We start from the raw sequence: 12,027 nt of genomic DNA on the forward strand, positions 1-12,027 counted from the left end.
ATGTGAAAAGATATGAATCCATTAAAAAAACATATCAGTCATTTCCGGTAAAAAGGGCATTTGTGCAAAAAGGCATGAGATAAGAACAGCTGTAAAATTTTAGGCTGAAAAGAATGACATGTGGGTTTGAGTCTGATAGCAGCCACTTTGTGCAAAAAGGCAAAAGGTTAGGTCTGTATCCAGTGGCTGTTATCAGATTCAAACCCATATTTCATGCTTTTCAGCCCAAAATTTTACCATTGCACCAAGCAATGGCCCCAATATCAGATATTTCCAGTGAAGGGAAAAATAAATGAAACAAAAAATATAATTTACCTTGAAGATAAGACTTTCCCAATAAAGATCAAATAGTCCCCATCATTAATTTCCCCTTGAGCATTCCGTGTATCAGCATATGTTCGAGGAAAATGATGTAGCAACTTCCGAATCTGAAAGGAATCAAAAGAAAAATTATGGCATAAACCTTCTTGTGGTCATTAAGACATCATATGAAACCTCTGTACGTGATATTTAAATAATAACCCACCGTATGAAAACCGCACTTTTCAAGCTGCTGACAATACTTCTTGCGTAATCCAAGTATCTGGCTGATGGGTTTGTCAAGAATATGTTCAAGAGATGCTACATCTTGTTCTGATTCAGGTCTCACATTCGTTGAAGACTCCTTTATGATAGTTTTTGCATCTGACTTCATGTTAGTATCTAAAGCCATGGGCTGAGGAAATGAAGGCAACACTACAGAGTTTTCTTCATCTGATGAGGATGATGAGTTCACTTTTGAAACTGGGCAGTCCAAAGAGGCTCCTGTTTCACTTGGTCCATCTGGCTCAACCAACTTCATACCCATAGAACTTGAGAGAGAACCATCATAGCTCTGATCTGGTAGAAGCTCCATTCTTTCCATTTGAAATTCAGTTTCTTTATACAGTTCAACTAGTGGAGAACTACCCAAAATGATAGATGGGAATCTTTTGTAGGATAATGAAACATCAATCTCATCCATTGCATCTTTCAGATATTCATCAGATTCTCTTCTATCTCTTTCATTCTCAATTAGGTCTTCCACATTGTTGTAACCCATCAAAATAGAAACCTAAAGGGCAAGTGAAATGCGGTCATGTGTATTTACTCAAAATCAAGAGAAATGTTAGATGTCTACATGTAGAAAGCAAAAAAAAAAAAAAAAGCATGACACAAATATAGTCATGACATTCATTTAAATTAGTATATACTCTAAATGCCCATCCAGAATTAACAAAGAAACACTGCAGTTGAAAATGACTAGATTCTTTATATCAGCTAAAATCAGAAAACACTTACAGAGTAAGCATGTAGGCATTCTGCACATTGGAAGCCACATTATTTTACACTTTTCCTTTTTGCTGCATTCATTCCCTTTTTTTTTTTTTGAGAAAGGGTCAAGTTTCATTTACTAAAAAGGGGAAGGGTATACAGGATGTATAAGAGATACATCTTTCCAGAATCGCTCAAAATAAACAAAAACCAAAAAAAAAAAAAAAAACTTCCCTACCCATTAAAGAGGAAGCTCTATATTGCTGTACAAAAAGTCCCTACCCACCCCAGATTTAGCTAGAACATCTGCTACTGAGTTCAAAATTCTTGGAATTCACCTGAATACACAGTCTAGCTGTGATTGGACAACCCTGGTTTCATTGAGCTGATGAGAGAGGATGGATCAGAGAGAGAGGGAATAGTACCAGTGACCCCTTAAGATTGTCATACTAGATAAGAGAGGCAAGGGCCTCAGTTTCCAATGTGAACCAATTGCAAAGAAGGGGTCAAAGTACTTTTTTAACAATGTCTTTACATGATTAAGTAGACAGTCCAGCTATAGCATACAATTGTGATAGGATTGGTTCAGGCAACTTTTGTCCTTTCCATTGGCCTTTTTTATGGGGAAGACAGGCAGTCCAATTCTAGGAACCAGAGACTAACAGTTCCAGGTCAAACATTTCAACCATCTGCTCTGATCCAGTTTATAAGAGAACAATCAAAAGGTGTCTGGAATCATAAAATTCTAGGGGTAATTAATTCGCAAAAATTCTCTAATGATAACCTTCACATGTTAAACTAGAAAGCATAAACTGAACTAGCTAAACAATGTGCAGACAGTGAACTCTAAGCAACCTAAAGCAAGATAAGTAAGACAGGAGATGGCCCTTAAATATGCTCTCTGCTGAACAAATATGCAGCAATTTTGATCAAAGATTAACTAAACTAAATGTAGAACCCAAAAGAAGAAAAAAATCCACCTTATGGAGCAATTTTGATCGGTCTGAGATGCTTGCTGTGCCATAACTGTTCACTTCCTCCAATAGCTTTTGAGCAAACTTGTGATTTGATCGAGAGCATAATTTAGAAAGCTTGGAGTAGAGAAAATTGCTAAACCTGTAAGAAATGATATTGATTAAAAAGGTCCAGCACATCGACTTCCAATTTCATCATAAAGATCAACAGTACTAGAACAAGAATCAAGCCATCCACCTCATCTTTCTTCCAAAAGCATTTCGATATCCTTGCTGAGCTTCAAAAGATATTGCACCTCTCAAGTGCTTCTCATTGAAACATTGACAATACACCTTTGTTGGCAGAAAAGGCATGTCAGGAAAAAAAAAGGAGATGGTAAACAAGGCCTCAACTCAACTCAGCTTTCTCTTAATCCTAACAATTTGAGGATACTAAAAAATGTATACAGCTAAACTCAATCTCATCAAACAAGTAAAAGTAGCAAAATAAAACACATGGTAAGCAGGCTCTTCCTTAGTTACAGTCATAACATGCATCATTAAAATGAAACAAAATGGATAAGTGGGAGCATGTCCAAACTGTGGTCAATAACCTCAAGTTATTATTCATTGTGTTTGTGTCCTATGTGTATGTGTGTATGTGTGTGTAAGAGCACGCTCGTGCACAAACACACACACACACAGATTGCCTGTGCCAACTCAAATCACATCTACCTGATGAGATTTTTTTTGCCATTTTACAATTTATTCATTTAATACTTGCCCAGGGACCATGCTAAAAGTACCACTAACCATTAAATCTGGCATGCTAAAAGGTATACTTAAAATCATAAAGGTAAATGTGGCATGCTAAAAGGTTTGATTTTAAAAATCATAAACCAATTGCGCCATGCACAAAAAACCACAACAGGGACCTGAACATGTAAATAGCCAAAAAAAAACTGCTTGAAAACTGTTGTGGTCTTTGTGGTTCAAATTCAATAACAAGTTTTTGTGAAGAGAAAAATGGGTCCTTCATATGCATTCAACTAAAAAGTTTATGTACTATTTTCCTTTAATTAACTATGCATCACTTTGAAATGCAACAAATAGGCATGAGTAAAGATTTATTTTCTATTTTTTGTTTACTTCAGACATAACCATCACAGTGGAATGTTTTAGGTAAAGTAACAGAAGCATGGTGGGCATTGTGGTAGGGGAGTTTAGAAAAAAGAATTTGAAATTGAGTTTGAGAGGTTCTTTCTTGGTTAAATCTTTCTTCTCTGGTTTTGAGTATGGTAGGGTGAAGCTTCGCCCTTGGAGGTAGATCTGGTCTCCTCATATTCCAACCAAAATCTGTTTCTTCAAGTTGATGGCATACCAAAGCTTGACCATCGACAACCTGATACCAAGGAGAAAATCTTTGGAAAATGGTTGCATGCCCTGCAACTCCACCCTGGAATCAGTTCAGCATCTTCTTAATCATTGTAGTTTTTCTTCCTCTATTTGATGGTATTTCATCAAATTATTTAGCCATGAGGTCATGTTTAGTCGACTCATGGTCAATCAATGGATTTAGCAAAAGGGGAGTATCCTTATTTGATAATTGATTGGCAGCAAAAGGGAGTATCTTGTGGAACATTTCTCCTTTCACCATCTGCTGGTGTAACTAGAAAGAGAGGAACAAATGAATTTTGAAGGAAAAAGATGCAAGCTGCAGCATCTGATTGGTGTTATTTAAAGAACAATGTCATTGTGAGTTCTGTACCTTAAGGAGTTCAAGGGAATTCAGTTTTCAAATTTTTGTAATCAGTGGGATTCTATCATTAGGACTTGGGAGGGTTGGCTGTTCTGTTGTTTAAGGCTTATCTTTGGCCCCTTTGTATTGGGCCATTGTCTTTTCTTCTGCTTCAATAAAGTTCTTTAATTATCAAGAGAAAATAGAGTATGGAGGAGCTAACACCTGCATGGTGTAAAATATCCATATATTTCCTAATATTTCCATGGGTATCAACACGAAATATTACAGGAACCGACATATTCCCTGGTGAAAACTACTGCTGCCATGAGGAGTACAAGAGATGGTATCATATTTAAGTTGGTGACAATATTGTGCATATGTGGAGCAGGAGCAGCAGTATTTTTTTAAGAATCAAGAAAAAGACTACATCCTAACACCCCTGGTTGTCTAGATGACACACCAAATACATTCTCAAAGCTTTAAAATGAAAAGGATTCTGCATTACAAGGCTGTAAATCAAGGAAATTCCAGAAATTTTCAAACAAATCAGCTTTGGAGACTTGATCAAATTGCTCATTCCTGCTTCCAAATATTCAATGCTCCACCCATTCTCCTCCCTCCTTCCTTCTCCCATACCCCTCACAATCCAGCTAAGAAACCTCATCTTCCTCCCCCTCTCCCTATCTTCCCACCAACCCCAAGATCACTCAATCTCGTCCAGTCCCTCCTCTTCTCCCCCTTCCTTGTCCCACCCCTTGACTTTCCTATCTCAACCTCCCTCTCCACAAATTTATTGATATTCACCTTCCCATTTTGTACTAATTCCTTGACTTGTTGGTCCTTTTGAATCTATTCTACTCTTTCTCTCTCTCTATTCCTGTCCCCGGTCTTTGAAACTTCTCCTTCTCCTTGTTTTTCTTCTTCTGGTCTCTGCTGTGTGCCTTGAGTTTTACTGCCTGCATCAGCTTCTAAACCATTTGCAGCACTGCTTTTGATCGGACAATTATGAGATCTAGAGTTTGCCTTAGGTCCTTTCCTTTTGTAAATTCTCTTAAATCTGCCACAAGGACAATTCCCGACCAATCCTTCCTTGAGATAATGAAAAACCTTGGTTACATGAACAAGTTGTCCGTTAATTTAACCTCTCGTTTTCCGCACGTCCTTTGCCTTTTGGTTCTCTGAATTAGTTTGTCCCGGGTCGGTTACGACTCTTCTCCTGCCTAGCTTCATCCCCAGGTTTCCAATCAAAATCGAAGTCCACATTCCTTCTTCTTTGTCCGTCCCTTTAGCTTTTTTGTCACTCATTACCTTCCCCATTACTTGCAACATCTCCCTGCTATTAACTCAACATGAAAACACCTTTCTCTTTGATAAATTTCCTTCCTTATCACAGTTTTCTTCCACTTCAGCTCTTTCCACCACTCCATTGCCCTCCTCAATCCCATCTGAAAATTTAAGAATTTCTTTCTCAAAGTTAACGACCAACATCGCCATTCACGAGAGGAGTGTGTTCGTCACAAACCCCTTGAGTTCCACCTACAATCCTCTTCCTACCATTTTTATAATACCTAGCAACCACCCAGACCCATCTTTCTCTAGCCTTGGTCGAAATCCCCCTTCCTATTGTTCCACTCCTTTTAAACTTTGGTCTGATAAGCCCATGAAACTTTTTCTCCCCAACTACCTTTCTCCTAAACTGAACCTCCTTCCTGCCATCATTCTCTTCGGCATTGCAACCTTGGCCTTCCTTTGACATTTCTTTTGGGCATGACAAGGTCTTCAATCGAGAGCCTAGTTCAGAGGTAGCCGATGGTGGTCGTGTTCCATGCTCCTTTGCCACTCCCACAGTTTCTGGAGATGAATCATCTAATCCCACATGCATTGAGCCCCCATAGGTCCTACCTTGTAAACATGGGGGAGGAGGCCACAGGAAAGATGGCAAATGTATTTGAGTAAACCCTACCGCTCAAATTTATCAAAGACCCAAGCAACAGATGATTACTAGTATGGTCACATGAGTTTCTAAACCCCAACGAATGACTCTTTTGAACCATTGGAGGACCAAGGGGTTCAGCTTAATTCTTTTCAAATCTCTTCTCTTTAAATAGTGGACCCCAGCCACTCACCGGTTTAGCCCCTTTCAATGTAACTTCCCCATGTGATCTTCCCTTTAAATAGTGGAACAGCAGTATTATTGCCCACCTATTAGAATCATTTGAACTTTCTAGAGTTTAAATTTTTCTTGAGTTCACTCTATAATGTAGTTTACAAGACAACTCTGCAGCATATTATTTTGTCTATTAACCTTATCATCTTAGCTTTGTTTGATGGTTTGGATCAAGGTAAAAATTTAAAAGGTTGCATCTATGCACCCTTTATCATTTCATAAAATATCATTCTGTATTTTCACAAATTTCACAATGTTTCCAACATCCTGACATTTTTCCTATATTTGCATGACTGATATTTCCACCGACATTGACATTTTAAACCCTGAACAGCAGCAAACATGGATTTCCAAAGCCTAGTCAAAACTACAAACCTGTACAACCACAAGACACCGATACATCACTCCTCCTAGAGGGAGGGATTAAACCCCATTGAAGTTTCTTCTATGAACCCTTGTCCAAGGATTGGCCAAAGTGTTGTGTGAATTGGGATACAGAGGGAAGAGGCACTCAACCTAGCCACCAAGGATCAAACCTACCTTGTAATGAAGAGCCACCAAGGACCCTCACTACCATCACCAATGGCACTTGAAATTCTCCCTTGACCTGAATCCAAGAACAGCCAAGAGATCATCAATGTCAACCAGTCAATCCCCTTCCACCTCCACCTGTTGAAACCCAAGTTGCTCAGCTATCCTTAGTCCCACCTGCTGATATTGTTCCATTTTGGGAAATTGATTTTTTATAGTAAGAAAAATTCATTAAAACGAAAAGGGAATATGTTTTGACATATTGATTAAATACTGTACACTTTGTATCTAATGTATATCCTTTCATTTTGGGCCCCAAATACTCTCTGAACATGTCTGCTTTAAGGGGAAATTGCCTAGTATAATGGTAAAATCTTGGGCTCTAAGTGTGAGAACACGGGTTGGAGTCTGAGAGCGACCAAAAGCCAAAGGTTAGGTCACTATCTAGTCCACCCACCCCAACATTGAGTAATGACCTTTTTCTTTGATATAGCTTTCATTTTACCTATTAAGGTAGAAGGAAAATAAAGAGATGGTGATACTAGTTATTTAGTGATGCTTCAGATAGGGGTTTTGAAACAGCTGAACAAGAGACAAGAAGGGATCATGCTATAAGAGAGATAGAGACCTAAGAATTCTGTCCCCTGGCAGTGATGGCTTATTGGCTGCAACAGAACATCAGGGCATCAGTGCTTCTGTCTCTACAGGTAAGTTGGAATTTTTTTTTCTCTGAAATCAAAGATATTATTAATTATAACGATGTACAAAAATGACTACGAAATCCAACAATTTACTCTTTACCATCCTTGACACCCAAAATACAGTTCCAATTAAATGTAAAATCTCTCAACTTAAAAGAAGGTAAGTTGAATGTCAAAGTTGAAATTTTGGGCCCTTGTTTATCTCTTCTTTTATAGCAAACATCTCAACAGGTCTCAACAGAGGGACATCCCAGGTGACAAGACTGGTTTAGAGGGGGCTTAGATAATGAGAGTAAGATATCCTCATCAGGCTCCAAGAAGGAATGATATTTGGATGTTGTAGGCATTTGGAGAATGGTGATAACTGATAAGCCATTTTAACTCCATCAGGAGCCTGTCAAATCATGTCTAAGAAAAAAAAAATTTTTTTCTTAGTGATTAGACAATCAGGCAAGGAAATTTTTCAGGAGATTAGATGAAAGAGATCAGCTTGGTTTGGAAGGGGTATCTAGTCAGGACGTTAGAAGGTCTGTTGGAGTCAAATTCTAGAAATAGAAAGGAATATCTTGTGCTTTTGAAACAGTATTATATGGGAGCTTATATTGGTGTTGTGTTGCAATTGAATGAAAACTTGCAGAGTCTGAGGTTGTGGGGTTGCAATTAAAGACATGATTACCCAAGGAAAAGCAAGCTGCAGAAGAGGCAGAGGAATATCTTTGACAAGAAGAAGAGGGAAGGGCCAAGATAGAGGGTGAACAACCTGAGTCTAAGGGTGATCCTGGTATCAAGGTGCCAGCTTTTGTGCATGTCAGCGGCGGTGCACATTGGAGTTTTTGGTTCAGTGTCCAGGGACCCTTGGTGGCTTTTTTTCTTTTTTATTTTATCAGAAACAATTAAAACTGAAATACAGAAGTCAACCCGTGGTGGCTTCTTAAGCAGTTTTCATTTCATTGCTGGTTCTGTTTGGGTTGTAGGTCTATCATGCCTTTACAACTTTGAGCTAGAGGGGGGTTCAAGTGCTCTTCTTTCAGGTCTTGTGTGTGAATGTTTTTATGTACAAGTTTTCTTTATCTATCAGTAACTAAAATAACCATTGATTAAAGAAAAGAATGATAATGATACGCTGGTGTGCCTAAGCTGAGTTCTAGTTGCTCCTTGTTCTGCAAGCCCATCAGCCATGTTATTGGCAGAATTTAGAATCCAGAAAAAGCTTGCATTTAGTTCCTTAGTTAAGTGTCTAATTTCTACCATAAGATATCCATATGGGCAAGAACCAGTTCTCTTCTCCAATACCACTGGTCTAGAAAACAAAGCAACTTTCTCTCTACGTTTTCTGAATAATCCAACAATGCCTGAATAACTTGGTCCCCGTGCTGCATCTGTCAAAGTTAAGCTGGAGGAGATTAGGAGGGTGCCAAAGTATGAGAGATATAATTCCTTGATATAGAAGAGTCAGCCACATTCCTCCAATTCCTTATAATATCATCCATCACATCATCATCATCATACATGCCTTATCCCAACTATATGGGATCGGCTACATGAATCCTGTTTCACCAATATGTTCTATTTAAAACCATATCCATCACACAAGGATCAAAAACATATACAGTTTTCCCTAGCGCACTATTTTGACAATTATCCTTCCAATTATAGCTTCCTTGTGTTGAGTCCTTTCTTTGAAAAATATAGTGCTCCTCTCTTCTCAAATGCACCAGAATACAGTAGCTCTCATGCATCTCATAATATTTTGCCTCTTTTTCAGTGTAGAGATAAGGAAAAGCCAAACAAACCTTCCATGTTCCCTGGAGAGATCCACCTGCATCCAAATAGAGTAAACAAGAACTCCCAAATATTTTGAGCAACTGAACAGAAAATTTGCAGATGAGAGGTTGTTTTTTGTACACATCTTTTAGATCACTTTTATTTTCCATACTTCAATGAGACTTTTACAGTTACCTATCAAAGAACAATCATTTTTTTTTAATTATGAGAATGATTTCATCAAACCATGCTATAAAATTTTAAACAAAAATAAGAATTAAAAGGATATCATAATACCAAGCTACATGATGGCACAACTGAGGCCATCGAGGCCATCAATGCCATGTATGGGCATGTGGAATGAGCTTACAGCATTGACAAGAGATGTCAGAATGGTGGATACATATAACCTGAAACAAAACAGTTTATCATTACTTACTAGATCGAGTAAAGAAAACATCCAGGAAAACTGAACAAAATCAAATGTCAAACAATTCTACTATTTTTTTATCAGCAACACAGAATTTTTATTAAAATTAAAAGGGAAGATATTACAACAAGAGGTTGTTAGAACTAAAACCCATTACAATAATAAAACCCCACCACCCTATTAAAATCAGGCCCCCAGTACAAATGATGTCTATGTACTCTTTGCTTAGCTAGTCCATCTGCCAAAGCACTCGCAGACCACCTAACACATCTTGCTTTTTTAAGATAAATAAAGAAAAAAAATATTGCTAAAAATAGAAACAATTACAACTTAAATAGGTGACAAGAGATCACCCCCATCAAAAAATTGCAAAAATACAAGGGAAAACAAAACAAAACAGACTTCAAAGCAACAAACATAAATACACCAAGACTTCTTAAGAATTCAAAGTACACCAAAAATCTGCCCCGAAGTCTTCTTTCTTTAGACCTTGAAATTCTGGCAGTATCAACACTCATCCAATCGCTGAAGAACTAATTCGTGCCACCACCTCTTCCATCCTTTTCTTCTTATTCTCAAAAATCCTTCTGTTTCTTTCCTTCCATGCTTCCCAGAACACAGCAAAAGGAATGCAACTCCACAGATTTTTTATCTTAGGACCACCCTGTATTCTTGGTCAGCACCCAAAAATTTCAGACTGATCCGAAATTGACCACATATCCACTTTAAACAGCTTGAAAAAGTAGTACCAAATTGGGATTATAAAGCTGCCTTGGAATAACAGATGAATAATATTTTCCTCTCCGGCCAGACATGGTGCACATCTGCTTGGAAATTGAAATCCTCTATTTTTTAAAATGTCCTGTGTTAATATGCAACCTATGGCTATCAGCCAGGCAAAGGCTTCCACACTTGGGGGCACTGGTTTCCCCCACACCCCCCGAATTGAATCAGCCTCCACCTGATTGATCAACATGGAGTACTTTTTTTTTCTAACTTCACTGTGAATTTCCCACCCTTGCATTCTAACCCATCTTGCTTGAATATACATCTGTCAAACAATTCTAATATCCCGCCAATGCCAGTATGACTTCAGCATTTATAGGATTTTTTACCAATTAATTAGCATTACAGAATCTAGGTCACTAGGTGCGATAGGAAAATACCTCTATGCCAACAACATGCATTGAAACTAGTTTATAAGGCAATGCAAAAAACTTCTCCTAGCCATCCACCAATAACCACAGAAGACAGTCCAACAAGACATTCAATTTCTCATTGATCATCATTTTCCCAGGGCATAAGTAGTTTACAACATTTGTCTCAATCAATGAGGTTCAAAAGAAATATCACCTATAATGCCATAATTGATGTATTTCAAAATCTTATCATAAAATAGCAAATAAGAGACACATGAACCATTTATTTGATCTGATGTACACTAAGTATCAAGCAATCATTTTTTATAGGTAAATGATTTTATTAAAATCAGAAGATTGTCAATACAAACAACCCAGGGAGAGGTATGAGATTCACCTCATCCAATCAACAAAAAAGAAACAGAAAAATAAATTACAAGTGAGCCCAGAATAAACGATCCCTATTAACCCCCTGCATGACTAGAAAATCAGCCATTCTATTGGCCAATCTCCTGCCATTGAAACACCACTGAGAGGTTGGAAATGAGCCATTTAATCTTCTTAAGCTCATCCCTAAATTCCCAAGTAACAGCCTCCGGATTTTGTAGCCAGCCCACTAAAGCCTTGGGGTCTCCTTCCACAATTAATCTGTTCAAATTTAACTCCTTTGCTATCTGTAATCCTTGGACAACTTCTAACAGCTCCGCCTTATTGAATTTCCCACACCTGCTGGTCCAGAAAAGAAAGCTACAACATGTCCTGGCTGTCCATCTTTGTTCCTAAATACCCCTCCAATCCCAGAAGGGCCAGGATTTCCAATGATGCTTCCATCAAAATTAAGCTTTAAGAACTCCTTCACAGGACAAGTCCAAGTAATGACAGTCATCCTCCTAGAGAAGTTAGCAGCCACTTTACCCCAATTCCTCCATAGGTTATCAAAGGAAAATTGAGAGAACAAATCCAAGGTTTTCACCCAGTGTATCACCTTTGCCAAAATGCACTCTTTTACAGCTTCTACACTCCTTTCCTTCTCAAGAAAAATCCTTGCATTCCTTTCTTCCCAAACAGACCATAGAACTGCTGCCCTTGTGCATCTCTAAAGGATTCTTCCCCACTTCTTGGGCCACTAAAAAGTGTTCAGCTTGAATAAACCTCTCACTCCATCAGTATAGTCCACCTGCTTCCAAAGAGAGAAGAAACAATCCCAAATTTCTACAACAAAGGGACAAGAAACTAAGAGATGGAAAAAAATCCTCTCCCTTAGATTTGCAAAAGATGCACCACCAATTAGGGGACAAGCAAAGATAA

General features: G+C 38.2%; 1 protein-coding gene across 4 annotated transcripts in view; it reads right to left on the bottom strand.

The window, feature by feature from the left end:
- The window catches only part of LOC104609933 (DEAD/DEAH box RNA helicase family protein), a 123,813-nt gene that overhangs the window by 104,178 nt on the left and 7,608 nt on the right, over nt 1–12,027 (bottom strand). For all 4 annotated transcript variants that reach the window (XM_088903463.1, XM_010276366.3, XM_088903461.1 and 1 more), the window contains exons 2-6: nt 9,448–9,560; nt 2,506–2,600; nt 2,274–2,409; nt 527–1,093; nt 316–428 (exon numbers count right to left, since the gene is read on the bottom strand). In XM_088903463.1, coding sequence (XP_088759589.1) covers nt 316–428; nt 527–1,093; nt 2,274–2,409; nt 2,506–2,600; nt 9,448–9,495 — 959 coding nt within the window. In that variant the 5' untranslated portion in view covers nt 9,496–9,560. The remainder of the gene's footprint in view (nt 1–315; nt 429–526; nt 1,094–2,273; nt 2,410–2,505; nt 2,601–9,447; nt 9,561–12,027) is intronic.

This window comes from Nelumbo nucifera, chromosome 4 (genome assembly GCF_055504915.1).
Source record: "Nelumbo nucifera cultivar China Antique chromosome 4, China Antique-T2T, whole genome shotgun sequence".
In the NCBI taxonomy this organism is placed as follows: Eukaryota; Viridiplantae; Streptophyta; class Magnoliopsida; order Proteales; family Nelumbonaceae; genus Nelumbo; species Nelumbo nucifera.